Below are 27,274 nucleotides of genomic sequence, written 5' to 3'. Positions count from 1 at the left end.
TTTTCCTGACTACTCTATCCCCAGGGTGATTTGTAAAAGTCTCATTAATAGATATATATTTAAGCCCCTGCAGCATCCTAGGCATTATCGTAAGCCCGGGATTCAGTTCAGTTCAGTCACTCAGTCATGTCCGACTCTTTGCGACCCCATGAATCACAGCACACCAGGCCTCCCTGTCCATCACCAACTCCCGGAGTTCACTCAGATTCATATCCATCAAGTCAGTGATGCCATCCAGCCATCTCATCCTCTATCGTCCCCTTCTCCTCCTGCCCCCAATCTCTCCCAGCATCAGAGTCTTTTCCAATGAGTCAGCTCTTCCCATGAGGTGGCCAAAGTACTGGAGCTTCAGCTTTAGCATCATTCCTTCCAAAGAAATCCCAGGGCTGATCTCCTTGCAGTCCAAGGGACTCTCAAGAGTCTTCTCCAACACCACAGTTCAAAAGCATCAATTCTTCGGCGCTCAGCCTTCTTCACAGTCCAACTCCCTCATCCATACATGACCACTGGAAAAACCATAGCCTTGACTAGACGGACCTTAGTCGGCAAAGTAATGTCTCTGCTTTTGAATATGCTATCTAGGTTGGTCATAACTTTTCTTCCAAGGAGTAAGCATCTTTTAATTTCATGGCTGCAGTCGCCATGTGCAGTGATTTTGGAGCCCCAAAAAATAAAGCCCGAGATTAGGAGCCCAGATTCCAGGAGGGCTTACCAGGAGTGGCCTTGGCAACCAGGACCTGGAGTTCTAGGCAAAAGGACTCCTCCTCCCAGGCTCTCATCGGTGAGAACTGAGGTTCCCTCATCCAGTAAAGGAGGCCATGCTCTATGATGATTTACTAGTAAGACTGATTGCAGGGCCTAAGCTTCAGGACTTAATGATTTATTCATAAAATCCTATGAGAAGCAACAAAAGTACTCTTTAGCTCCGTGTAGAAAAAAATCTCATCAAATGGCCAGCTTCAAATGCACCGCTGGAGGAAAGATTTTTGTCACTGGAAGGAACTGCTAGGTAAAATAAACATTTGGAAATACACTATTCATGGCCTCAGTTACACTCTTTTCTGGTTGTATTTTAAATCCTTGTTTTTAAGCACCAGGTTTGCTTAGAGAACGAAGTATCTTTAAAATTCTTCCAATAAAGACTTCCACGTAGGACCACTATTGTGATCTATATATTCTGCCCAAGGTCGCTGAGACCAAGGGCAGCGAAGGACTTAACAAGATGGAATGAAATAGACGCTGGAGGGCCAGACGCGCTAAGCCCAGGGGGTCAAATCTCCGTCTCCCCCCTCCGCCCCCTGCCAGCCCCCTCCGCACGCCCTTCAGGCCCCTTCCTCGCTCAGACCTGAGCCCCTGCCCAGGCAGAGGCGCCCGCCTCCGAAGGATGCCGGGCAGCGGGTGGGGTGGAGAGGGGGGTTCTCCGCGCGCTCCAGCCAGCGGCGAGCCCCGGCTCCTGGGCAGGCAATCGGAAGCCCCACCGCCCTTCTCTGCGAAGCTGGCGGCGCCGGCGGGCTCGGAGGCCCCCGGGATGAACACGACAGTGGCGCAGGCCTGCCGCTTGCAGCCGGCGCCAGCAGAGACGGAGGCGGCGCCCGCCCGCAGGAAATAGAGCGGGGCAACCCCAGCCCGCGCCGCCGGACATCCCCGCGCATCCCCAGGCGCCGCGCGCCCCCGGGCCCGGCAGCGGGGCCTCCGCGCCCTCCTCCCGCCCTTCACCCGCGCGCAGTCGGCCTCCAGCCCGCGCGGGGGCCCGGGGGCGCGGAGCGGGTTGGGGCGCAAGGCAGTCCCGTCCCCGGGCTAAGAGAAAGCCCCCGATTGGCGTTTCTGAATGCACAAGTTGATATGATTACTAATGTTAACTGCCCCCCGAAGAAAACAGTACAGAAAACCCTCGCCTTGACCCCTGCCCGGGCCCCGGCTTTGGCTGGCGGGGCCACCGGCTCATCAGAGTTTGTGGGGTAGCCGACTAGGCCGAGAGAAGGGCGGAAGAGGGAGAGGAGGAGGCTCCCGGTACGAGGTCGGAGCTGGCCCGGACCCCTCCGGCGACCGCGCGGGCCGTGCAGGGTGGGGGCCCGGCCACCGCGCTCTCCGGGCCCGGGCCCAGCCAAGCGTGGCGCGGAGGCTCGCGCCGCGCCGGCCGGGGGGCCATCGGTGTCCCCGCCGCCCCTCCAAACCGGGCTTTGTTCCCGAGAAGACGTGTCCTTTCTCTCTCGGACGCTTCCTTCCACCCTGCGGCCCAAGTCTTCGCCCACTTCTTCCCGGGAGGACCGGTCCCCATGCAGGGGCGTCCGCTCGGATGACCACCGGGCCCCGCGGAGAGCAAGTGGGAGGCAGCAGGCCCGGCCCAGCGGCGCTCAGTTGCCCCCCGCCTCGGGCCCAGCGAGCAAGGCGCAGGGTCGTCGGCGGCCACCTCAACCCCCGCCCACCGCCCGAGGTACCTCTGGCCTGTCCGGTGGAGTCGGGCCGCGGCGGTCGCGGCGGAGCCCAGCCCCGGTCCGGGATCACAGCTTCCAGCGCGCCGCCCGCGATGCGCCTCGGGTTAGCCTGGGGCCGGCGTCTCGCGTCCCATCGGAGCGCGCGGGGCCAGCGCCCAGACGGCCGTGCCGGGCGACCGATCGTCCGATGTCATGGGCAACACCTTCCTTTCATGTTGTTTTACACCTGTCCTCTGCACGTGCGGAGGATATGGTGGCAGTTTTTGTTTTTGTTTTTTAATCTTAGCTGCTCCTCCAAGAGGCGCGTGCCCCTTAATTGGGCATCTACTGTTTATCTGTCCCCTGAAAGCAGCTACCGCAAAGTAAATAAACGAGGGAGAGAAGGTTAAAAAAAACAACAAAAAACCTGGCAGGATTTCCGCTAGCCCAGCCGCGAACTACACGTCCCAGGAAGCTCCGGCGCCAGGACGCGTGTCCACTCGGCCATCCACTCGGAGGAGGCCTTACTGAGCCCCGGCCGACGCGCGGGCCAATCCCCTCGCCCTGCACCTTGGGCTGGAACCTGAGACGGGCTCGCCCCCAATGATGCTACAGTTACAGAAGTCACGCCGGTTTGTCATTGTCCCAAGAAAGAGGAGCGGCGTGCTTCTTGTCCGTTTCAGCAGAACTGCTGGCATCCTTCAGCTGGACAAGCCTGCGCCCCGGTTGTGACCTTCTGGGGGAGACCTCCGCGCGCGAACAGCACAGCCAGAGACCCCCTCCGAGAATCTCGCCTGCTGTTGCGATCGGCCGACGCGCCCCCGCCCGAGCCGCGGCTGGCTGCGTCCACCTCTTGCACTTCATTTATCCGTGGATCATCTTGAGTCCAGCTTGTAAATGTTTAGCATTTTGCTACTTTACTGCTTCTTTCTGGGGACCGTTCCAGCACTGGCCGAGAGCGGCGGAGAGAGGCGACTGAGCCCCGAGAAGAGCGAAGTATGGGGTCCCGGACTCAAGGCAGCCGTGGTCCTTCCCGCGCGCTATTTCTACATTCAGGCGGTGGACACATCTGGCGAGAAGTAAGTCCGCAATGGCTCCATGACGATTTGGGAAGGCAGTTCAAGCTTTCTGCTTCTCTCCTCGCGTTCTGTCCTCCCAGAACTCGTTTCTCCACAGCAGTTTAAAATTCAGGACACTTGGGGGCTATTCACATCTCCTTGGAAGTTTATCCCCCTCCTACTCAATTTTTCTCTGTAGCTTTAGAAATCGTTTCCAATTAGCTCTTCTCCTGGCCCTTTTGAAGGGGAGTCCTACATGAGTGCTGAGCAAACAAACCCCTGTACTTTGCTTAAGCTATTCTAAATTTTTTTCTATTTAAATTAATTTATTATTTATTTATTTTATGGAAGTATAGTAGATTTACGGTGTGTTCATTTCTGCTGTATAACAAAGTGGTTCAGTTAGATCTATACCTTTTTTATTAATTTTTATTGGAGTATAGTTGCTTTACGATGTTGTGTGTTTCTGCTAGTACAGCAAAATGAATCAGCTATATATATACTTATATCCCCTCTATTTTGGATTTCCTTCCCATTTGGGTCACCACAGAGCACTACATAGATTGGGGTTGACATAGATACAGTCAATCCCAATAGCAGTAGGTATGAAAGAGATAACTAATGAAAACCTAGCACAAGGAACTCTTTTCTAATTTTTGCATAAATCGTTATAAGGAATTTGAACTCAGCTGTTAGAAACTAGTTGGCTTCACCTTTTTCCGGTGCTGCTGTGTTTTCAGGTAGACCTCTGCACATAAGTGTGTTTTGAAACTCAAAATGAAAAATACAACAGGATTCATAACTTTATGGTTGAGGCAGAAAGTATCAAAATATGAATCTCCTATGTGTTTGTTACAACTTTATTTCATCCTACTGCATTCAACTATTCCACTTTACTTGAAACTTATTTGTAGAATTCACATACCTCTGACATGATTGTCTTTTTATATTGAAGCTGTCTGTGTATATTTTGTTGGCAAAAAAATTTTGGGAATAAGTTTTCCAAAGAAAAGGAAGCTTATAAATTTTGTCACTTGTTTATAAATAGTATGGTTGGGAAACTAAGTACCATCTTAATCTTAACACCAAGAGCATGCCCTTTTGTATAAAAAACCTTTTATACAACATCACTTGGATAATATGCTAACTACTAGCTTTTTCCATGGCTGAGTACAATTTATAATAGTGATTTTTTTTTTTAAAGAATCATTGAAAGCGATGTTTCAGAAAACCATTAGAGGCATCATTTGATCACAGATTTCCAGATGTGATGGACACGAAATAAATAGTAGGTTAATAGGACTATTTTTATATATGAAATGCATAAGGATGTTCTATGTTTACAGAGATTAGTAGTCTTAAAATACCTCCTTGTAATTTTCTAATGAAACTGTTTTAACTTATCTTGACCATTGTCATCCTCTTCTTTTTTTTTTTTTAATCTCCGATCCATCCTATTCATTTCGGTACTGAAAGTATAAGGAAAAGGAAACAAGCACATATTAGGGGGAGGATATAGAGAACAGTCAGGTTCACAGACTGGAGACCATAGTCTTTGTACGTTTGTTTCTTAAAATAAGCTTTATGTTTCACTGTTCTTCCCATCACAGATTCACATCTTCTCCAGGTGAAAAAGTGTTCCAGATTAAAGTCTCAGCCCCAGATGAGCAATTTACTAGAGTTGGGGTCCAGGTTTTAGACCGAAAAGATGGGTCCTACATAGTAAGATACAGAATGTACGCCAGCTACAAAAACCTGAAGATAGAAGTCAAATTCCAAGGTCAACATGTGGCCAAATCTCCATATATTTTAAAAGGTAATGTGGAATATAATTTCAAAACAACAGTGTTTGAATACAATATTACCTGTCATTCAGTCAGTAAAAGCAGGTCAGCCTGATATTTTTCACTGGAAGAAAAAAAATTTTGTTACTGTGTTTCAGTTGCTAAATCAGGTCAGACTCTTAGTGACCCTATGGACTGAAGTTGAAAGCTAAGTTGAGAATCCTGGTAGAAGAAAGAAATGCAAGATTTGAATGGAAATTATAATTCACTAAAGAGGAAAGAACTTAATATGTTCTTTAATATGAACTTAATAGTATTAAGTTCTAGTAATAGAGAATTTGCTTCCAGATGATGCAACATTAGCAGGAACAGTCAAGCTATCTATCTATCTATCTATCTATCTATATATGGTCATAGATGGCACTTTCTTAGTTAGAGACATATGACTTAAGTAGCTGATGAGTGTCACTGAAATTTGGTCAGTCACTTCAGGAAGAAAGGGCTTGACAGAGACAAGTTGACTTGAAAGTTGACTGTAGTTTTTTTGGTTTTGTTTCAATGCTATTTTTCCAGAGAAATTCTCCAATGTTTTCTTATATGGGATAAGCGTACAGCTTTCTTCCCTAAAGCCATATCATTCCATCTCAGCAGACATATATCCTAAGATATTAGAGAAGCAAGGAGAATACAGACACACAAATCTTTCTTGACCCACTGCTCCAAGAAAGGCAAACGTTTTTCTAGAAAGTGTCTAGGTTCCTTCCCCTCACTCCACTAGAACCACATGGTACCATATAAGCTGTGAAACCTTAAAAAGATGTCCCATTGTCTCCTCCTGCTGGGTCAAGTGACAATCTGAGAATTATAGAAATAAATGACAGTGAAATCTCAATTCAGATTCTATGTTATGTATTATTTCTACATGTAATTAATTCATTATAGTATTAGTGAAATGGGTGTTTTGAGGATTACTTTGCTTCTTTATATTATCCTTAAAAACCTACTAACCATAGTAGGGGTGCTTTATTTACTTGTATTGTTTTTTTTTTTGGCCTCACCTCAAGGCTTTTTTTTTTTTTTTTTTTTTGGACTTCCCTGGTGGCTCAGACGGTAAAGCGTCTGCCTACAACGCAGGAGACCCGGGTTCGATCCCTGCATCGGGAAGATCTCCTGGAGAAGGAAATAGCAATCCACTCCAGCACTCTTGCCTGGAAAATTCCATGGACGGAGGAGCCTGGTAGGCTACAGTCCATGGGGTCTCAAAGAGTCGGACACGACTGAGCGACTTCAGTGTCAATGTCAAGGCTTGCAGTATCTTAGTTTCCCCACCAGGGATCGAACCCAGGCCCCAGCATCAGAAGCACAGAATCCTAACCACTGGACCATCAGGAAATTCCCACTTGTATTGATCCTTAGGATGATTTACCCATTGAGAAAAGTATCTTAGACATTTTAAGAACTGGTTTGTATAACAGACCATTGAAATATTAATTTCTTATCACTTTTGTCTTTCATTAAAACAGGGATATGCCTCTGATATCCTTTTACCAATGCTTGGTTATTCTTAAGTACACAAAACATAAAGAGTAATGCTTTGCGGTGCAACAGAAACTAATACAACATTGTAAAGCAACTATACTCCAATAAAATTTAATTTAAAAAAAAAGAATAATGGACTATGGGGACTTACCTGGCCATCCAGTGGTTAAGACTCACATGGGGTCCATCCCTGGTTGGGCAACTAAGACCCTACATGCCATGTGGGGAAAAAAAAAGAGTAATGGAGGGACTGTGGAAGCCACTTAGAGCAAAATGTAGTACCATTAGCTTTCTTTTGAAGTCATGCCAAGTGGACTTTACTGTGAAAAGATCTTAAGACCCAACCGTAAAGAGCCGTCAGAACAGATGTACTCACGATACCCCAGTGTAATAGAAAGGTTTCTCTTTTTAAAATAGGTTTTCCATCAAATTGCCCTCCCCATCTAACTAGGCAGGATCTGAAGTCGTGCTACAAATATCTGTTACACGTTTCACACACTGAGTGAGATTGTGCCTGTACCCTTTGCTCCGTGTGTCATCAGGGCCGGTGTACCACGAGAGCTGTGACTGTCCCTTGGAAGACAGTGCAGCCTGGCTGCGGGAGATGAACTGCCCAGAAACCTTTGCTCAGATTCACAGAGATCTGGTGCATTTCCCTACCGTTGACCCGGAAAAGATTGCAACGGAAATCCCAAAAAGATTTGGACAAAGACAGAGCTTGTGTCATTATACCTTGAAGGATAACAAGGTGCAGTTGCTTGTTTGTCTTGGTGATTAATTTTTGTTTTGGCCATGTGGCTACAACTAGCTACCTAGTTTTATTAAAAAATATCCTGCCTATCATTGTGATAAGCTTGCTCTCAGTGAAGCCAAAGTGTACTTTTAGACTAACGGAATAAACATGGAATTGTCTTCCAGGTTTATATCAAGACTCACGGTGAACATGTAGGTTTTAGAATTTTCATGGATGCCATACTACTTTCTTTGACTAGAAAAGTAAGTATTTCTTTTCTCTTGTGTATAATGGACAATTTAAATCCAGGTTTTACATCATAGTCTTCCCAGCTGGCACAGTGGTAAAGAATCTGCCCGCAGTGCAGGAGACCTGGGTTCAATCCCTGGGTTGGGAAGATACCCCGGAGAAGGAAGTGGCAACCCACTCCAATATTCTTGCCATGGAGAATTCCGTGGACAGAGGAGCCTGGCGGACTATAGTCCATGGGGTCGCTAAAGAGTCAGACATGACTGAGCTACTAAACAATGACAACCGCAGTGGGGTTTGGACAGTGATAGTGAAATGGCTGATACGAAAAATGATACCATCATTTTAACACTTCGGCTTCTTTGTCCTAGGTGAAGATGCCTGATGTGGAGTTTTTTGTTAATTTGGGAGACTGGCCTTTGGAAAAAAAGAAATCCAGTCCCCACATCCATCCGATCTTTTCTTGGTGTGGCTCCACAGACTCCAAGGATATTGTGATGCCCACCTACGACTTGACAGACTCTGTCTTAGAAACCATGGGCCGGTGAGAGATGGGTCGCAGACAACCCAGAGTCTTGGTTTTCTTTCCTTGATGAGTTTTTTCCCAACACCCCTTGCGAGGCGATGGTTTGGGGGAAACACCTGTTGCACTGTCTGTCTTCCAGAGTCAGTCTGGATATGATGTCCGTGCAGGCCAACACTGGTCCTCCCTGGGAAAGCAAAAACTCTACCGCTGTGTGGAGAGGGCGAGACAGCCGGAAAGAGAGACTGGAGCTGGTTAAGCTGAGCAGGAAGCACCCGGAGCTCATAGACGCTGCTTTCACCAACTTCTTCTTCTTTAAACACGACGAAAGCCTGTATGGTCCCATCGTGAAGCACATTTCATTTTTCGATTTCTTCAAGGTATGACATCATCCAGAGCCAATGCTCTGTGATTTTCCAAATACCTGCATTTTCGTGCTAGGTCACTTCAGTCGTGTCGGACTCTTCGTGACCCTATGGACTGTAACCCACCAGGCTCCTCTGTCCATGAGGATTCTCCAGGCAAGAGTACTGGAGTGGGTTGCCATTACCTTCTCCAGGGGATCTTCCCGACCCAGGGATCGAACCCATGTCTTTAATGTCTCCTGCATTGGCAGGCAAGTTCTTTACCACTAGTGCCACCTGGCAAGTCCCACCTGCATTTGAGTGGTGGGAAATCAAGGTAAATTACAGGAGATGAGTGAGTGAGTGATAGTTGTTGCTCAGTGGTGTCCGACTCTTTGCAACCCTATGGACTGGAGCCCACCAGGCTCCTCTGTTTATAGAATTCTCCAGGCAGGAATACCGGAGTGGGTTGCCATTCCCTTCTCCAACAGAAGATGAAAGGTGAGCACAAAATTTTAGGAACATCCAGGCATGGGGCTCCAGGGACTAACCAGCCCCTAGCAGGCAACCTGGATTGTACTCAGTACCTAGAAAAGTGAAAGTGTTAGTCGCTCAGTCCTGTCCAACTCTCTGTGATCTCATGGACCGTAGCCTGCAGGCTCCTCTGTCCTTGGGATTTTCCAGGCAAGCATATGGGAATGGGTTGCCATTCCCTTCTCCAGGAGATCTTCCTAACCCAGGGATCAAATGTGGGTCTCCCACAATGCAGGCGGATTCTTCACTGTCTAAGCCACCAGGGAAGCCTTGACTCAGTATCTAGACCTGACATGAAATATGCACCAAGGGAGTTTGGGATCTGGGTAATTTTTCCTCCCAACTGACCTTCAAGAGAAGCATATTTTCACTCCAAACCCTTTTTTTATTAAAAAATACATGTAAGTGATTTTATAAATATTTCTCCCCTGAGCCATAGAATCACAATAGATTAAAGAAGGAATATAGAGCAGGTGTCTCTTCCCTTCTGTAGGGAAATGACTTGGAATCCATCCAGCTGTTCTGCTCAAAAACTCTGGGGATTCTACACTCTCTCCGTGTCTAGAATGTGGGCTGTTTCTATTTTCCCAGGGTTGATCCTTTTTCTGACAACTCCCCTTTCTCAAGCAGTGAGGTATACCACCCTGATCTCTAGACCCCCCAAGGGGTTTTGAAGCCTAGTCTGCCATCTCCTGCAGGTGGGAAGGTCAGTGATTGATGAGCTCTGTACAGAGGAGCCTGGTGGGCTACAGTCCACAGGGTCGCAAGAATCAGATGTGGCTGAAGCGACTTACTGCATGGAGCGCAAGAAGACTTAAAGATGGCCATTAGCTGAATAATCAGTTTTTCTTCCATATGCATGTCACAGAAATTTTGGAAAGAAATGGTTATAACCAAAGAGAGCTGATGGCAGCCATTCCTCCTCTGAGAGTGTCCTGTCAGACCTTTGCTTTCTTTCTGTTGTACCTGTTGTGATTTGTACAGCTTAAAACTATTGACTGGGACATCCCTGGTGGTCCAGTGGTCAAGAGTCTGCCTTGCAAGGTAGGGGATGCAGTTTCGATCCCTGATCTGGGATCCCATATGCTGGGGAGCAACTAAGCCCGTGTGCCCCAACTAGACAGCCTGCATGAAAATCACATGTGCCTCAACTAAGACCCAGTTAAATAAACAGATAAATACTTATTGACCTCTGCCATGCTAGAAATATTTTGATTCCATAGATGTTCTTGCCCCAGAGCTTGTTAATTTCTTTAAGACCTGGGTGTGGCCACCTGATGTTTCAAAGGTGTGGTTAACACAGTTTAGAATGTGCCCTCAGTAGGTACTATCATGCCATCGATAAAGTAGTCACATGCATGCGAAGTCACTTCAATTGTGTCTGACTCTGTGACCCTGTGGGCTGTAGCCCACCAGGCTCCTCTGTCTATGGGGATTCTCCAGGCAAGAATACTGGAGTGGGTTACCACTTCCTCCTCCAGGAGATCTCCCCAACCCAGGGATCGAATCCATGTCTCTTACGTCTCCTGCATCAGCAGCTTGATTCTTCACCGTGACTGCCACCTGGGAAGTAGTCGTAATAAATCTAATTTCCTTCGCTGGCAGGCTTTGGACAACAGTTGTATCATTTTATTGGCTGCTCCAGCGTTAGACTTGGCGCCCTTTCTTGAAATTTGGGGGAACATCGAAATTGGCCCTAGATCTAGGTCTTGTGTGTTATGTATACATATAAATAATTAATAGCACTTCCCAAGTGGCAGGGGCCAAGGACAAAATCTAGCCAGTTTGTATCTGAGGATGGTGTGGTTTGATGTGTGGAAAGAGGAAGAGAATAAAGAAGAGTGGGAAAAAGGGAGTTCAGTGGAGGTTCTTTCTGCTGTGCCGCTGTTTGCAGCATAAATATCAGATCAACGTCGATGGCACGGTGGCAGCCTACCGCCTGCCGTATCTGCTGGTTGGTGACAGTGTGGTGCTGAAGCAGGACTCCATCTACTATGAACACTTCTATAACGAACTGCAGCCCTGGAAACACTACATTCCAATTAAAAGCAACCTGAGCGATCTCCTAGAGAAACTTCAGTGGGCAAAAGATCACGATGAAGAGGTAAGGTCAGTCTCTTTGTTCCCCCAGGTATCATGGGGTCATTTCCATGTTTTGTGCCTGGAAAGCATTCAACATGCTTACATGTAGACCCTTTCCTGTAAGTGGGAAGCCACCTCCCCATGCATAGCACGGATCTCTTCAGGGTAAAGCCAGGCATAGTGGCTTGGATTAACTGCGCACTCTGCACATGACACGAAAACCTAAACCTTGGCCTCGATTTTGCTGTCTCACTCAGTTAGATCTGAGCTCCAAGCACTGCCTCACCTCCACTAGCAACATGAAGATAAAGATGGTCAGCCTGGCAGGGGAAGAACTAACTGTGCCGTGGATTAAAATGAAGGATTGCATGAGAGAAGCTTCAAACTAATTGCTAAAATTTATTCAGGCAGTGCATTAAGCTTCATCTTGCATTGACTTTGCAAAGTCATTGTTACTTCATTTTCTCTCCCCTTTCTGTCCCAGAGAGGCCCATTCTAGAAGGCCCAATATGACTTCTTAAACTATCAAGTCTTAAAAATCTCACTTTGATTTGAACACACTTCCTCTATTAAATGTTCCCTTTACACACAAGACTTCAAAGATACTGTAGCCACTATTTTCCCACCAAAATGTGCTTGGAAGATCACTTAGCATATGTCTGCATGGGGACAAATATTTTCATTAAAGGATATTATTCTTGTTCCCATAGGCAAAGAAGATAGCCAAAACAGGACAAGAATTTGCAAGAAATAATCTCATGGGCGATGACATATTCTGTTATTATTTTAAACTTTTCCAGGTCAGTATTTTCTAAGAAAATAGAAATATTTGTAATTGTTCATGTTAGTAGCAAGTAATGTTTCACTGAACAATTTCTAAAAGTATTTTCATGAAGGAGATACATATATACCTCTGTAAGTGAAAGTCAGGGATAAATATTAAATTATAGTGAAAATGAAGGATGCCAAGGAATAGCTAATGGAGAATGCCACAACCTTAAGGGAAAGGTGTTAATGTTAGAACTGTGTGGCATGTGGTTAGAAAAGTGGTCTCTGAGCCTAGAAAGTTATTGTGCGAGGATTCTCATTTGTTTTTTGTACAAAACTGCTACTGTGTTACGGTCTCTTTCTCTATACAGTGCAAGCTATGTTTGGACCTGTTGTGCTTACCCCATATGGGCCATAACTTTTCTTGCAATTTGCCTTTATGGACTTACCCATGTAGGGATTGTAGCCAAAGCCTATCTGACAATTTGAAAGGTTCTGTTTTTTAAAAAATGCAGTCTTAAGCATGTAATTCGCTAATAAATAGTTCTAGCTCTAAGTTAGACTCTTTTAATAGAGTTGCAGAATTCTAGATATTGAGCCCAGTGTCTCAGGCTCTGCTACAGAACAAAGCTGGTCATTGCTGATCCCCTCCCCCTTTGTAACCTTTCCTAAAGAGTGATATGTAAACTATAGAAAGAACTGGGGGGGATTTGCTAATCTGAATTCCTAAAGAGCCACAGGTTATTAGAGTTCATTCATTCAACTCACATGTACTAGAGCATAAGCACCTCGCCCAGAACTTAGGACAAGGAAGCCCATGATGAATGAAGACGTGACTGAGGCTGTACCAGCTGTGGTGGGTCAGGCAGAAATAGTCTGTCCTCAGATTCTCAGTTAAGGGAAGATGGGAACACAGTCATTTTTACTACGTGGCAGAAGATGAAAATAAATACCATAAAAGAGTCATAAATGAAGGGTAGAGTTAGGAGTGGACCATTAGCAATAGGACAGTCACCTCTCAGAAGCTCTGTTGTGGGGTTTTAAGGAGGGCCTTGCATTTCGTAACTGGGCGCAGGTGAATTAAACAGACCGAGTTCTAGCAAACTCCAGTGTATCTAATTTGGTAAGTGCGCCTTACGTTGTTGTTCAGTCACTGAATTGTGTCTGACTCTTCGCGACCCCGTGAACGCAGCACGCCAGGCTTCCCTGTCCTTCACTGTCTCCCAGAGTTTGCTCAAACTCACGTCCATTGAGTCAGTGGTGCCACCCAATCATCTCATCCTCTGTCACCCCCTTTTCCTCCTGCCCTCAATCTTTCCCAGCATCAGGGTCTTTTGCAATGAGTCAGCTTTTTGCATCAGGTGGCCAGAGTATTGGACATTCTGTTTCAGCATCTTAAATGCTAAATAAAACATGCTTTCGTATTGTTGCCTGTACAGGAATATGCCAGTTTACAAGTGAGTGAGCCCCAGATCCGAGAGGGCATGATGAGGGTAGAGCCAGAGACCGAGGATGACCTCTTTCCTTGCACGTGCCACAGGAAGAAGGTAACCGGAACTGACCTCCTAGCCAATATCACAGGAAGAACTAACCGTGATCCGAGTCCTCATTCTCCCCTTTACTCATTCAGTCAGGCAGCAACTACTCAAACTCCTCCTGGAGCCTCTAAGCAACTCATTCTAGCAGAGGCAGAAAAAACAGTTACCAACAAAAGGCAAAAAAGAAAAAAAGAAAAAAAAAACCAGGTGCTAAGATGCAGTGAAGCGAAGATACATAGGAGCCCCCAGCAAAGTGGAGGGAGGCCTTTTTTATTGTGAGAATTACAGATCACATGGCATTTGAATAGATATTTGCAGTTTGCAAAGTATTTTCACATGTATCATCTAATAGCCTCATCTCCCTGTGAGATAGTTTCTGCAAAGTTTATCATCCCAGTTTAGAGATGAAAAAATATATAACCATGATTATTCATGTTAATAGATTATGCATTTAAACGTGATCTCTGTTAGTACCACTACGTTACTGGGCTTCCCTGGTGGCTCAGATTGTAAAGCGTCTGCCTGCAATGAGGGAGACCCGGGTTCGATCCTTGGGTCGGGAAGATCCCCTGGAGAAGGAAATGGCAACCCACTCCAGTACTCTTGGCTGGTCCAGTCCATGGGATCCTCCAGGCAAGAGTACTGGAGTGGGTTGCCATGCCCTCCTCCAGGGCACCTTCCCAACCCAGGGTTCAAACCTGCATCTCCACTGTCTCCTGCATTGCAGGTGGATTCTTTACTGCTGAGCCACCGGGCAAGTCACATACAAGCTCTGCTGCTAAGTCACTTCAGTCGTGTCCGACTCTGTGCAACCCCATAGAGGGCAGCCCACCAGGCTCCCCCATTCCTGGGATTCTCCAGGCAAGAACACTGGAGTGGGTTGCCATTGCCTTCTCCAGTGCAGGAAAGTGAAAAGTGAAAGTGAAGTCACTCAGTCGTGCCCGACCCTCAGCGACCTCATGGACTGCAGCCTTCCAGGCTCCTCAGTCCATGGGATTTACATACAAGCTCACTGATTGTTAAATATTTTGGAATTCTGCATGGCGGTTAACCTTTGGTAGTTCGGAATACACCTGGTTGCAGTATTTACACCATGAAACCAGCACCTGCTGAAATTAGTGTTATTTTGCTTCATTTGGTTTTGTTTTGGATTTGCCCCTAGCTAGCCTTCAGAGGAGAAGGCAATGGCACCCCACTCCAGTACTCTTGCCTGGAAAACACCAGGGATGGAGGAAACTGATGGGCTGCAGTCCATGGGGTCGCTAAGACTGAGCGACTTCACTTTGACTTTTTACTTTCATGCATTGGAGAAGGAAATGGCAACCCACTCCAGTGTTCTTGCCTGGAGAATCCCAGGGACGGGGGAGCCTGGTGGGCTGCCGTCTATGGGGTCACCCAGAGTCGGACACGACTGAAGTGCTTAGCAGCAGCAGCAGCCTTCAGAAGTGGTACAGCATCAGTGATAACTCCTCTCAGTGCTACAAGGCCACAGAATCACTGAAAACCAGTTTCAAAACAGAAATGGCCAAAATTGGAAGGTGCTCCCACATGGAGTTTGATTTGGTATCAGAATGAGTCTGTTGGCTCCAAATGGAACTGGGTGACTGCCTTACACCACTCCTCTTTTTTTAAATTTATTTTTATCTCTTAAGTGACTTCCAGGCGTGCCAAATGATTCCCCTGATTGGTAGAACTTACGACTAGAATGATAGCTTTATTGATTTTCCCACCCCTCGTGGTCTACTCTGGCCATTCACTGATACTGTTCAGAACACAAGCCTTTACCATAATACAGACCCTTAGATGTTCAGGTTCCCACCAATGAGACTTTACCCTTAGATGATTTCATATAATAAAATCCTAAAATTTTATTTGAATCCTAAAATTCAAATAATAAAGTCCTAAAGTCCTCTAGTGATGACTCTGCTTTGTTTATCCCTTCTTTCATCTTTGTGTGCTTGTGTGCTCAGTTGCTAAATCGTGTCCGACTCTTTGTGACCCTGTGGACTGTAGCCCACCAGGCTCCTCTGTCCATGAGATTTTCCAGGCAAGAATACTGGAATGGGTTGCCATTTCCTCCTCCAGGGCATCTTCCCCACGCAGGGATCAAACCCGCATCTCCTGCATTGGCAGGCAGATCTGAGCCACCAGGGAAGCCTCTTTTGTCTTTAGGGGAAAGTAATTAATAGACTAAATGTAAGCCTTCTTACTCATGGAACACTTCTTGATGGCTCTAAATATTTTGTTTCTTAACTGCAGACCAAAGATGAACTGTGATATGCAAAATACCTTTCCTTCAAATAGTGGTGCTCTGAAGACTCTTCTTAAGTGAAAAGAAGAATGTCTTCTAAATACTAATTCCGTGCTCTATGATTGTCTGGATTATGAAGGTCTGTTTCTTCTTATGCAGTATTTCCACGATGGTCATTGGAAGTACATTTTTAGAATTTTATAATAAAATCACTTTTATTTTAAAGGCCTGTGTTGTGCTCATCATTAGCTGTGTTTGGACCATGGAGCAGTAAAAAAAAAAAAAAAAAATGGGTGTCTGAGTCCTGAACTCAGTCTGAAGTATGTCAAAAGCCATCACCTACCTAGATACACAGTTTACAGGACAAAGCAGTAAACTTCTGACTTGTTTACACTATTATTTTAGATAATCAGTCACTCACAGCCAAACTGAATACTAATTAATATACCTTCCAAGGTTTTTTGTAATCTGGCCTCTTCCTGTGTCCATTACAAATGGATTTTATTTAACAAGTATTTAACAACCACTACTAAAATATGAAATTTCCAATTATTAAAAAGGAAGCACATTAAAATTTTATTAAATGCTTTTCAGGCATCTATTTACATGTTCATGTTTTATGGTGATTTATTCTGTTCCATTAATCCATGATGAACTACATTATTGCTATTCTTATTTTGAAACATAGAACATTATAAAAACTAGTACATCCAATTATGTATTGTTTTAATCCATGGATGGATTAATCATGCTAATATTTGGCTAAATCTGGCCCACCACTAATTTTTGGACAGCCTGCAAGTTAAGGATGATTTTAAAACTTTTAAATGGTTGGAAAAAAATAAAAGAGTAATAATAATGACATGCAAAATTTATCTTAAATGGAAGTTTTGGTGTCCATAGTTTCGTATTAGTTTCCTATTGCTGCTGTGACAAAGTATTAATACCACAAATTTAGTGGTTTAAAACAAGAGGAATTCAATCTCAGGGTTGGATTTGAGAGTCAGGAATCAGTGTTTCTGGGACAATGGCGATGTATTTGGAGGGCTGGTCTCTTCCTGAGGCTCTGAGGGCAGAATGCCTTGTCTGGTTCTTGTGGCCCCTTCATTTTCCCAGCCAGCAGCTCAGCATCTTCAAATCTGTTTGTCATCACACTGCCTTCTCTCTCTGAGTGATGCAGCACTGTTCTTTATAACAAGTCAAACAGTGGAAACCATCCAAATAGCCATCCACCAGTGAATGGATAAACGAAATGTGGATTTATCCGTAAACTTGAATACTACTCAGCAATGAAAAGAAACGAGTTATAAGGAACAAAGTACTATTAGATAAGATACAATATGGATGGAATCTTCTTCTGATCACGCGGCATGCGGTGTCTTAGTTTTATGACCGGTGCAACTGCTGGAAGATATGGCTGGGACGCCGAAGGATCCTGAGGAAGCCGGGGGTGAGCAGCGAGGGGAGGCGGCCCGGCAGCGCCCCCTGGGTTTGAGCAGCAGACACCGCCAGAGCAGAGGCGGCAGGGGCGGGAAAACTCCCGCTCCCAGCGTGCCCCGCGCGCCGGCTCGCGCGCCTGGGGGCGGGGCCTGCGTGCGCCTGCGCTGTAGCGGAACGCGCTGGCGAGCGCGGCGAGGCGGTCCCTTCGAGTGTGGTAGTTCGCTCCCAGAAGGGAGTGAGGACGGTTAGGTGCTGCCGGCCACTTTCCCGTCCCTGGTAAGTGCGGCGGCTGTGGCGGCGGCGGCGGCAGCGGTCGGGGCTGCTACTTGGGAACGGCTTCCGAGGGCTTTCCGCGGTCCCTCCAGAGGCGTTTCGGGCTCGCGGCCGCTGCCCCTCAGGGGCTGTTGGGCGGCTCCGTGAGGCGTGAGGCGTCGGTTAGGTCCCGCGGGCCGCGGCCGCTGGGGCTTCGGCCGGCCGGTAGGGAGGCTCCGAGAAGGGACGGTGCGGGCGGGGCGAGCGAGGAGGGTCTCCCGCGCGCCGGCCACCGTGCGGCCCCGACGGGCGGAATCGGACGGTCCTCGGGCGCCTTTGGGTCCCCAACGCGGGAAGCCTGGCCTCGAGTTTCTGCCCTTGTTCCGCTTGTTGTCGACGCAGCCCGGACCCGCGACCCCCCCTGAAGAACTTGAAGTCTGACAGTTGCCGTTGCGTTTGCCTAGCGATTTCCAACGTTCCGCCCGGACAAGGCGGATAACGCCCGAACGTTTTTTTCCAACTGAAAGTTAAGGGGTGGTGGCATCCGATCATCCGGCTTCGGATGTGGTCTCTGTCGCGTCCTGACGACAGTAGTCACACAAATCACTCTTGAAAACGCCCACAAGCGTGGGCACGCGGGTCCAGACGGTGAACCGTCGCAGCCTCTCTCCGAAGTTGGTGGCGTTTGCTGCCTTTGAAGACACCGAGGCGCAGCCAGGCTCCAACCCCGCCGCCCCTTCTGACCCGCTAAACCCGAGATTTATTAGCTAGAGCAGGTCGGAATTAGATCCTAGTGCCGGCTCACTATTGCCCCTATAGTCCAGCACGTGTGTGCACTGTTGGCAAGGACTGTCCATCACGCAAGAGAGTGGCGTTTGCCAGAAAAAAAAAAACCACGAACACCCTACTTGTCGAGGAATAGTAGAACATTCTAGGTTAAGAGAGTGGGTTGAGGATGTGTATCTAATTTTACTCCCTGAAATCTCACTGAAAGTACAGTACAGGGATTTTCAAAAAGACACAAACCCACAGAGCTGAAGAAAATGGGAAAGAAACAATAGCAGTAAAATACTGGGCTCCAGAAAGCAAGCGTCGTACAATATATAAGAAACAAAATCTTCAAAATGTGCAGAAACTGGCAGCACGGGGACACTTTGGGAGCTGGCAATGAATGATGCTGGGGATGGGTGTGGATGGCTCAAATAAAGACCACTTGGGTGAGGTCTGTCTGAGAAGTAATTAGATAGCAAGCTCTCCTTCCCCGTTTCACACTGGTAGGATACTGCTTCTCTCCCACCAGGAGACTGGAGGCTCTTCTCTTGAGAACATAAAACAGGATCTTTGAACCTGGGGACCCCAGGCGCAATTACGAGGCTACATTTGTGAAAACAGACAGTGAAGGCTGAAACCCTTCATCCTCCTCCTCCAGTTTAAATCCCAGAACTTTTTGCAGCTGGTCTAATACCTTTCAGGCTCTGTATGAAAATTCTACACACACATACACGTAAAGGGAAGGATCTGTACAATAAATTAGTCACAGTGATGGCTTCTTGGAAGGAAGAGGAACTTCGTGGCTGGGGGGAAAAAATGTGAAGAGACTTAACTATTCACACATTTTACTCTCTTAAAATAATGTACCATGTGCATATATTGCCTATTCAAAAATGAAATGTTTCTTAAATGCAAATAAATACACCCCTTGACACAGGAATTTATAGATATGTCTACACACGTGTAAAATAATGTTAAGTACGGTGCCACTCATTGCAATATTGCTTTAGCAAAAGATTGGAAACAGTCTCAATTTTCATTAATAGATGGTTGGTAAAATAAATTTTGTACAACCCTCCTTTGAAATATTTTGTAGTCATAAAAAAACAGTGAAATAAGCTCATTGTATAAAAAAGAGTAATCACAAAGATGTATGTTGGGGAGGGGGTTCAGAAAAATATAATTACTAGTTTTATAAAAAGATGTGTGTATGTATATATGTATATAAAATACCTGAAAGATAAGCAGAATATTGATTGCCTTTGAAGAGGAGATCTGGATGGTAAGGCAAAAGTGGAATTAGGGAGAGACTTTTCACTGTATATTTTTGTACATTTTGAACATGTTATTCATTGAATAAATTAGTAAATGTTAATAGGAAAAAAATTAATGATCCTGATGTTAAGCATATCCTCAACAATAAAAGATCTCTTACTACAAGAAAGAATACTGTGTAACAACCCTGAAATCTTAGTGGCTCACAGCATTTCATGCCCTTGATTCTTCAGGTAGACATTTCATGGTTCTTCAGTGGTTTAGATGTTGATTGGACTAGGCTGGACTCCAGACTTCAGTTTTGAGTTCAGATCTGCTCCATGTATCTTCACTGTGGAACCTGGGCTGAAAAAGCAAAAATACATGGAGCGTACTTTTCTTGGGGCTGAAGGTGAGAGTTTAAGAGCACTTCTGGAAAATTTGCCATGCTTCAGCTCAGAAGTGGCACTGAAACATCTTTTGGTTAAAGCAAGTCACATAGTCAAGCCCAAAGGTAATAGTGTGGAGATATACATTCTGTCTATTGGGAGGTTTCCGCAGTCTCAGGACAAAGAATGTGGATGAATGCTTCCATTGCAGGGTAGAAGGAAGAATTGGGACCAGTAAAGACGAAGGAAGTGGGTTAGTAGAAAGATGCTGTGAAATTAGGTTGAAGATAGTTGGTTGAGAATAAAGATGCTTAGGAAAAATACATATTTATATGTACCAAGATATAGCATCCAACTTTGATACGAGTCTTCTTACAGAATGCATATTATGGTATCACATTGACTTTATCTTAGATAACATCTGCCAGCCCCACTCCTGGCCCTATAACCAATTCTGAATGACCATAGGAATGAAAATAAATAAGGTACATGTAAAGGTATCAGTTCTTAAAGTAGTTATAAATGTCTTTATTTTAGCTACTAAATGCGTTCATTAATAGTTCTTGTATCATATCCATGTCTGCCAACCCACCTTTCACAATAGAATCTTCTTTTCAGGGAGATGTCCTTTGCTTCTCAGATGTAATGCACTTAAAGTTTGTTATTCAACAGTGAAAATGAGTCATACAGAGGTAATACATATTTTCATACATTCTGCATCTTCAGGATTCCTTTTTTTTTTTTTCTTTTTGTAGTCATGTGGCTCCAGAATAATTTTATTTTCAGCTTGTACTGTGAGAGACAATATAGCATTAGTGATTAGGAGTGAGAACTTTGGAGCAGACTGCCTGAATTTGGATCTTGGCTAGTGGATATATAACCTTGGGCACATGATATAACGTACTGTGCCTCAGTTTTCTCATCTCTAAAATGGAAATTGTAACAGTACTTACCACAGAATTCTTAGAAAGGTTAAATGAGTTAATACATAAAGAGCAGTTATGATAATATCTGACACACAATAAGTACTTAAATATAAATTATTAATATTGCTTTTTATTTTGAGGCTATTTGAATCATTTGTATTACAGAACAAACCTATATAGTTATTCATTTGTCTGAATAGGCATGGAAGTAATTTTTGACCCCTTTATTCTCTTCAATTCCAGGTAAAATTAAAAATACCTTTTGGAAATAAATTGCTAGATGCTGTTTGTTTGGTACCTAACAAGAGCTTAACATATGGAGTCATTCTTACACATGGAGCATCAGGAGATATGAATCTCCCTCATTTGACGTCACTGGCATCCCATCTTGCCTCTCATGGGTTTTTTTGCCTGAGGTTTACCTGTAAAGGCCTTAATATTGTACATAGAATTAAGGCATATAAATCAGTTTTGGTAAGAAAATTTCTTTATATTTACTTAAAACAATTCTATTTTTTAAATGCACAGTAAATTGACAAATTTTATTAGTCATTTGGTTTAATTTTAAAAACACTAATGAATAGTCTTAGAAACTCAATAGTGTGTGAAGGCTGGGTAGTGGTCAGATTGCTCTTTTTTGCCATCAATTTCTATAGGGATGAGTGCTCACGTCATAGATGTTTCTCCATGATACTGCCAAGGCATCTACTTATGATGTAATTTCCTTCTTGGAATTATATAACTTAAGCATATACAGTTCTAGACAGCCTCATATGCTGTGAGTGTACAAATAGCATGATTTCCATGTTGGAAACTGAAATCCCTGGATGAAACCCGAAATTTCTTTTAATCCAAATTACTTCAAGCGTGCTAAGTTTTTCAGAGCTTTAAATCAGATGTTAGTTGTAGCATTATCAGATTTTGCCTTCAGTTCAGTCGCTCAGTCGTGTCCGACTCTTTGTGACCCCATGAATCGCAGCACTCCAGGCCTCCCTGTCCATCACCAACGAGTTCACTCAGACTCGTGTCCATCGAAGTTGGAAGCTTTTAACTGGCTCTTTTTTTTCCCTCCAAATTTTTTCTTTAAAAATGTTTTAGTACTTGAATTTTTTAGACAGTGTTTTTGTTTTCCCCACATATTTGCGTGTATTACCCAATATATGACTTGATGGTGAAGGCATGACCACAAGAGCAAAGAACTGGTTACCTCTTCCAAGTAGAATCGCTTAAAATGTTGTGGTTGTCTTTGTAAAAGTTTTTATACACTTTAGTAATGATGAGAAATATGTGTTGGTTTTTCCAGTGGAATATTTCATAGGAGAAGAATTGATGGTTTTTTGGTTGATTTTTTTAGAATTACCTAAAGACCTCAGGAGAATACAAACTTACAGGTGTTTTCCTTGGAGGTAAGTTGCAATACTTGTGAATACTTGTTTTAAAATCTACTCACATTAATACAGGAATAGGTAATCAAGAATTAAAATTAATGACAGGAATAGAGTTAAGGATTTTTTTTTTGTTTTGGTAAGTCACTTCCAGGTATAATAACATCAAGGTACTTTAATACTTAAATTGAATTTAAGCCAAATACACATGTATTATAACCCAAAGACGTCTCCTTTTATTATATTCTTGAATCATCCTCTGAACTGATCCCTTCACAAGGTTTGTCTTTACCTCTTTAAGTATTCTTTCAATAAATAATTATTATTATTTTTTTAAGATTTGATTTAGGATCAGTTTTTAGCTCTTCACAAGTCTGGGTATTGTGGCTTGTTAATTGCCACCTTCTGTTGGTTAAGTATAGATAAGCAATATGATGGATGCATAGTAAATTAAATCTGCCATTATCATCACTACTACTTATGTGAATGTCTGTATTTCAAACTGAACTTGATTTTAATTGATTTTAGGTCGTTCAATGGGCTCAAGAGCAGCTGCCTCTGTACTGTGTCATATTGAGCCTGATGATGCTGATGATTTTGTTCGAGGTCTCATTTGTATTTCCTATCCACTGCACCATCCAAAACAGCAGCATAAACTTAGAGATGAAGATCTCTTTCGTATAAAAGATCCTGTACTATTTGTGTCAGGCTCAGCAGATGAAATGTGTGAAAAGGTGATTATGACTTGCTATTTGTGTGAATGAAACAGAATGAAAGAAACATCTTGGGAACAAGATGCTACCTGCAACATTCAGTCTCTTTAAAAAGATGCTGATTTTACTATGCTGCTTTTGTGTCTTTGGTACCCTGTTACTGAGGGGAATCTAAAACTATGAGCATACTGACAATATTCAACCCTTGTAATTAGGTATAAATTACAAACTGTTACTTAGCAAATGAAGGATTAATATCTGCATCTTGTGAATTTGGGATTACTAGACTGTATATTTGTTTTATCATTTCAACATTTAATCAGATTCTTCAAATTTGTTATAAAATTGACCCTTGAAGAAAAGTAACTTGTACATATTACTAAATTTTAGTGTCTTTCCCAGAATATATAATTTTCTTGGGAAAAATACTTCTTATAAGAATTTTTTGACTTGTCAAGAATGAATGCTTGATCTGTTCTATGGTGTTGCTATATGTAAGAAGTCTGTATTGTTACTTCTTGCACAATCCATTGCCTCAGAAGTTATCTGTAGAGTAGGTTTTAATATTTAGTGAATGGATGCCAAGTATAGGCAGGGTAGGAGAGAGTAAATCTTTATGAAACACCAATAGGGTATTAGTCTAGTATCATCTTCTTTTTTCCTTTTAGAACTTGTTGGAGAAAGTGGCACAGAAAATGCAAGCTCCTCATAAAATCCACTGGATTGAGAAGGCAAATCATTCCATGGCAGTGAAAGGACGATCAACAAATGATGTTTTCAAAGAAATAAATACACAGATTTTGTTTTGGATCCAGGAAATTACTGAAACGGACAAGAAATAATTGTCTATAAGTTAAAGGCTATGTTATTTTGAATACAAATACAGTTAATTTGTTAAAGAAGAGCATACTTCTCGGCATTATGAGATATATTTCAGACTAATTTAATGTTCTTTCATGTTCCCCTGTTTTTAAAACATTTTAATTGTGAAATTAATGTTCTTTATAAAATGTCTCTTGAAAGTACTGTTATAGTTGTATAAAGATGATGTACAAATATTGAAGGTGGTCTAAATATAATTTATTTTCTTTAATAAGTTTTGAAAAATTAAACGTTGAATTTTGTTACAACAGAACTTTTGTCTTATTGCAGTGCAACTCAAAGTGCTCTTAATTGTGCAGAGCAGTGTAGTCTTTATGAAGGAAAAACAATGCTTTAGTAAATGTAGTCAGTTTTATACAATGTATACATCTAAGTCACCTAATGTTTTGCTAAATCTCAAGGGATAGATGAAGATACATTTTCAAATATGAGGACTCTGAACATTGTTTTTAGAATAAAGTAACTTTTATTGAATAAATGTTTACTGAAGTTTACAGGAAAAGCTTCATTAGGTTTACAACAGTGAGTAAACATTTGGAGTTTAATATAGTAGGGGAACTTGATGTCTAAAGCTCTCTGATTAAGGAGAGAATGAAATGAGTAAATAGTGGAACTAACATCTGTGTTGTATCTAGACAGAGTTAGGGCTCTTAATTTTGCTTTGAGAAGTGCAGGTATCACTTGGACTAGACTTGAATGGTATTAGTTAGATATGAAAATTTTAGTTTCTATATTTCCTATAAAAAATGCAAAAAATGTGATGAGGCTGATGATCTATCGTATAAATTTGTAGTGAGCAGTGGTTTCTCTACAGTAGGAAATTAACTCCCTGAGTTCTCTACTGACCTCAGGTTAGGCCGTTCCGACAGCCAGGGCAGCCTAGGAAGCTTTCAGAGTTTTCAGGTCCCTTGTTTCTCCTACCCTGATGAAGTCAATGGATTTTAATTTTTCTAAATAGTGCATAAAGAACAAAAATCTAGATAACTATCTAATGTGTATATTAGATATAATGTGAATATTAGAATCAAATGTACTATTACAAAATCAAAATTTCCATGTCACTCAGTGTATAATAGTTACTTTTTGACTAAATTTCTTGAATGATGCCTTAATTTTTAAAAAGTGTATAATTAATACTTTTAAAACAAGATTGAATAAAATATTAACATAAAAAATACTTAACCAGAGCTGACAAATATAATAATGATCTATTATGTGTAAATCAATTGGCAAATAATATTGTAAACCAAGAGTGAAACTATAAAAAGGAAAATACAAAGGAAAACTTGCTAGAATGCAGACTATAGTATAAAAGTACAATGAAGAAATAGATTTGAAAGATTACTAACCAGTCTTTGTAGTCATAATAAAGTTTGCACACTAAACTATAGGCATAATATTGATAATCATTCAAAGATACTACTGCAAATATAAGGATAACGTAGAAGTTCATTTAAAGTTGGTTTTCCCCTGACCTGAGTTGGGCTTCCCAGGTGGCTCAGCAGTAAAGAATTCACCTGCCAATGTAGGAGATGCATGTTCAATCCCTGGGTTGGGAAGATCCCCTGGAGAAGGAAATGGCAACCCACTCCAGTATTCTTGCCTGGAGAATCCCATGGACAGAGGAGCCTGGTGGACTACGGTTCACAGGGTCGCAATGAGTCAGACACGACAGCACAACTCAGCTTGCCGTGAGTTACCCGTAAGAAACTACTCCAGATTGATGAAACAGCTTGTCATTGGAGAACTGTGTACCATGGATGGGGACCACATAACTGCATTTTTGGTTGTCATGACAGGTGGAGTGGTCCTGGCACCTCACAAGAAAGGGATTCTATTAACATCCTGCAGGGCACAGGACAACCAACCACTACAAAGAAGTTCCTGGTCCAAAATGTTAGTAATTCCTAGGTTGAGAACCTTGTCCTTGACAAACCAGCTTTGAGATTTAAGTCCTTTCTCCTTCACATTAGCTTTTCTACACCACCCCTGAATCCATTTGCTTTCCTTTTAGTTAAAGCCTATGTTTTCAGTATCAACATCTGATTCTACCCACATTTTGTTAACACTGCGTGGTTTACAAGCCAGGCCCTTATCAATTCACATCTGTATAGTTACAGTAGCCTAATTGATTTTACTATTGTCTCCTTGTACCAGTAAACCATTTAATACCTTTAACCCAGAAACTGTTGGTGGATCTCCAAAGGTGAATGTTAAGGTTAAAGACCTTAGTTCAAGGCCCTCCACAATAGGCTCTACCAACATTTTAACCTTATTTTCTTTCCCCCATTCTCTGAACCTTTACATAGTACTCCAGCTAAATTCACTGCAGAAAGTTTTGGAACAAAGTCTTTCTGCCTTTTCTTCCTGAAACTTTTTTGTTAGTCTTTGTCTGCTACCAATCCTTCTCATCCTTTAAGGCCCTAAGTTCTCTTTACCACTTCATAGCTTTTCTTGAATTACCCCAACCAAGTATCTCCTTGGAAGCCACATATCTTCACTCAAGAAGTAATGCTCAAAATTCTCCAAGCAAGGCTTCAATGGTACATGAACCATGAACTTCCAGATGCTCAAACTGAATTTAGAAAAGGCAGAGGAACCAGAGATCAAATTGCCAACATCCATTGGATCATCAAAAAAGCAGAGTTCCATAAAAACATCTGCTTTATTGACTACACCAAAGCCTTTGTGTGGATCACAACAAACTGGGGGAAAATCTTAAAAGAGATGGTAATACCAGATCACCTGACCGGCCTCCTGAAAAGTCTGTATGCAGGGCAAGAAGCAACAGTTAAAACTGGACATGGAACAACAGACTGGTTCCAAATGGGGAAAGGAGTACGTCAAGGCTGTAAATATATTGTCACCCTGCTTATTTAGCTTATATGCAGAGTACATCATGCAAAATGCTGGGCTGGATGAAGCACAAGCTGGAATCAAGATTGCCGGGAGAAATATCAATAACCTCCAATATGCAGATGACACCACCCTTACAGCAGAAAGCAAAGAAGAATTAAAGCAGCTCTTGCTGAAAGTCAAAGAGGAGAGGAAAAAAGTTGGCTTAAAACTCAACATTCAAAAAACTAAGATCATGGCATCTGGTCCAATCACTTCATGGCAAATAGATGGGGAAACAATGGAAACAGTGACACACTTTATTTTGGGGGCTACAAAATCACTGCAGATGGTGACTGCAGCCATGAAATTAAAAGACACTTTCTCCTTGGAAGAAAAGCTGTGATCAACATAGATAGCATATTAAAAAGTAGAGACATTACTTTGCCAACAAAGTCTGTCTAGTCAAAGCTATGGTTTCTCCAGTAGTCATGTATGGATGTGAGAATTGGACTAAAAAGAAAGCTGAGTGCTGAAGAATTGATGCTTTTGAACTGTGGTGTTGGAGAAGACTCTTGAGAGTCCCTTGGACTCCAGGAGATCCAACCAG

General features: G+C 43.2%; 2 protein-coding genes across 3 annotated transcripts; both read left to right on the top strand.

The window, feature by feature from the left end:
• Nucleotides 1–571: 571 nt before the first annotated feature.
• Nucleotides 572–15,923, top strand: POGLUT2 (protein O-glucosyltransferase 2). Of its 2 annotated transcripts, XM_068984572.1 has the most exons (10): nucleotides 3,076–3,493; nucleotides 5,083–5,288; nucleotides 7,338–7,543; nucleotides 7,714–7,791; nucleotides 8,149–8,321; nucleotides 8,443–8,680; nucleotides 11,073–11,282; nucleotides 11,971–12,060; nucleotides 13,468–13,575; nucleotides 15,826–15,923. In XM_068984572.1, exons 1-10 carry the CDS (start codon nucleotides 3,312–3,314, stop codon nucleotides 15,841–15,843), a joined length of 1,509 nt encoding a protein of 502 aa, XP_068840673.1. In that variant the 5' UTR covers nucleotides 3,076–3,311; the 3' UTR covers nucleotides 15,844–15,923. The 2 variants fall into 2 exon arrangements, with proteins under 2 accessions (XP_068840674.1, XP_068840673.1); XM_068984573.1 differs by lacking the exons at nucleotides 3,076–3,493; nucleotides 5,083–5,288; nucleotides 7,338–7,543; nucleotides 7,714–7,791 and adding an exon at nucleotides 572–586.
• Nucleotides 15,924–17,497: 1,574 nt separating this feature from the next.
• On the top strand, nucleotides 17,498–23,999 carry TEX30 (testis expressed 30). The gene is made up of 6 exons (XM_068984598.1): nucleotides 17,498–17,533; nucleotides 20,542–20,615; nucleotides 21,093–21,323; nucleotides 22,204–22,255; nucleotides 22,763–22,968; nucleotides 23,616–23,999. Exons 2-6 carry the CDS (start codon nucleotides 20,601–20,603, stop codon nucleotides 23,787–23,789), a joined length of 678 nt encoding a protein of 225 aa, XP_068840699.1. The 5' UTR covers nucleotides 17,498–17,533; nucleotides 20,542–20,600; the 3' UTR covers nucleotides 23,790–23,999.
• Nucleotides 24,000–27,274: the final 3,275 nt, after the last annotated feature.

The sequence above is a fragment of the Capricornis sumatraensis genome, chromosome 12, assembly GCF_032405125.1.
Source record: "Capricornis sumatraensis isolate serow.1 chromosome 12, serow.2, whole genome shotgun sequence".
Taxonomy (NCBI): domain Eukaryota; kingdom Metazoa; phylum Chordata; class Mammalia; order Artiodactyla; family Bovidae; genus Capricornis; species Capricornis sumatraensis.
This window is presented reverse-complemented; position numbering and strand designations above follow the sequence as displayed.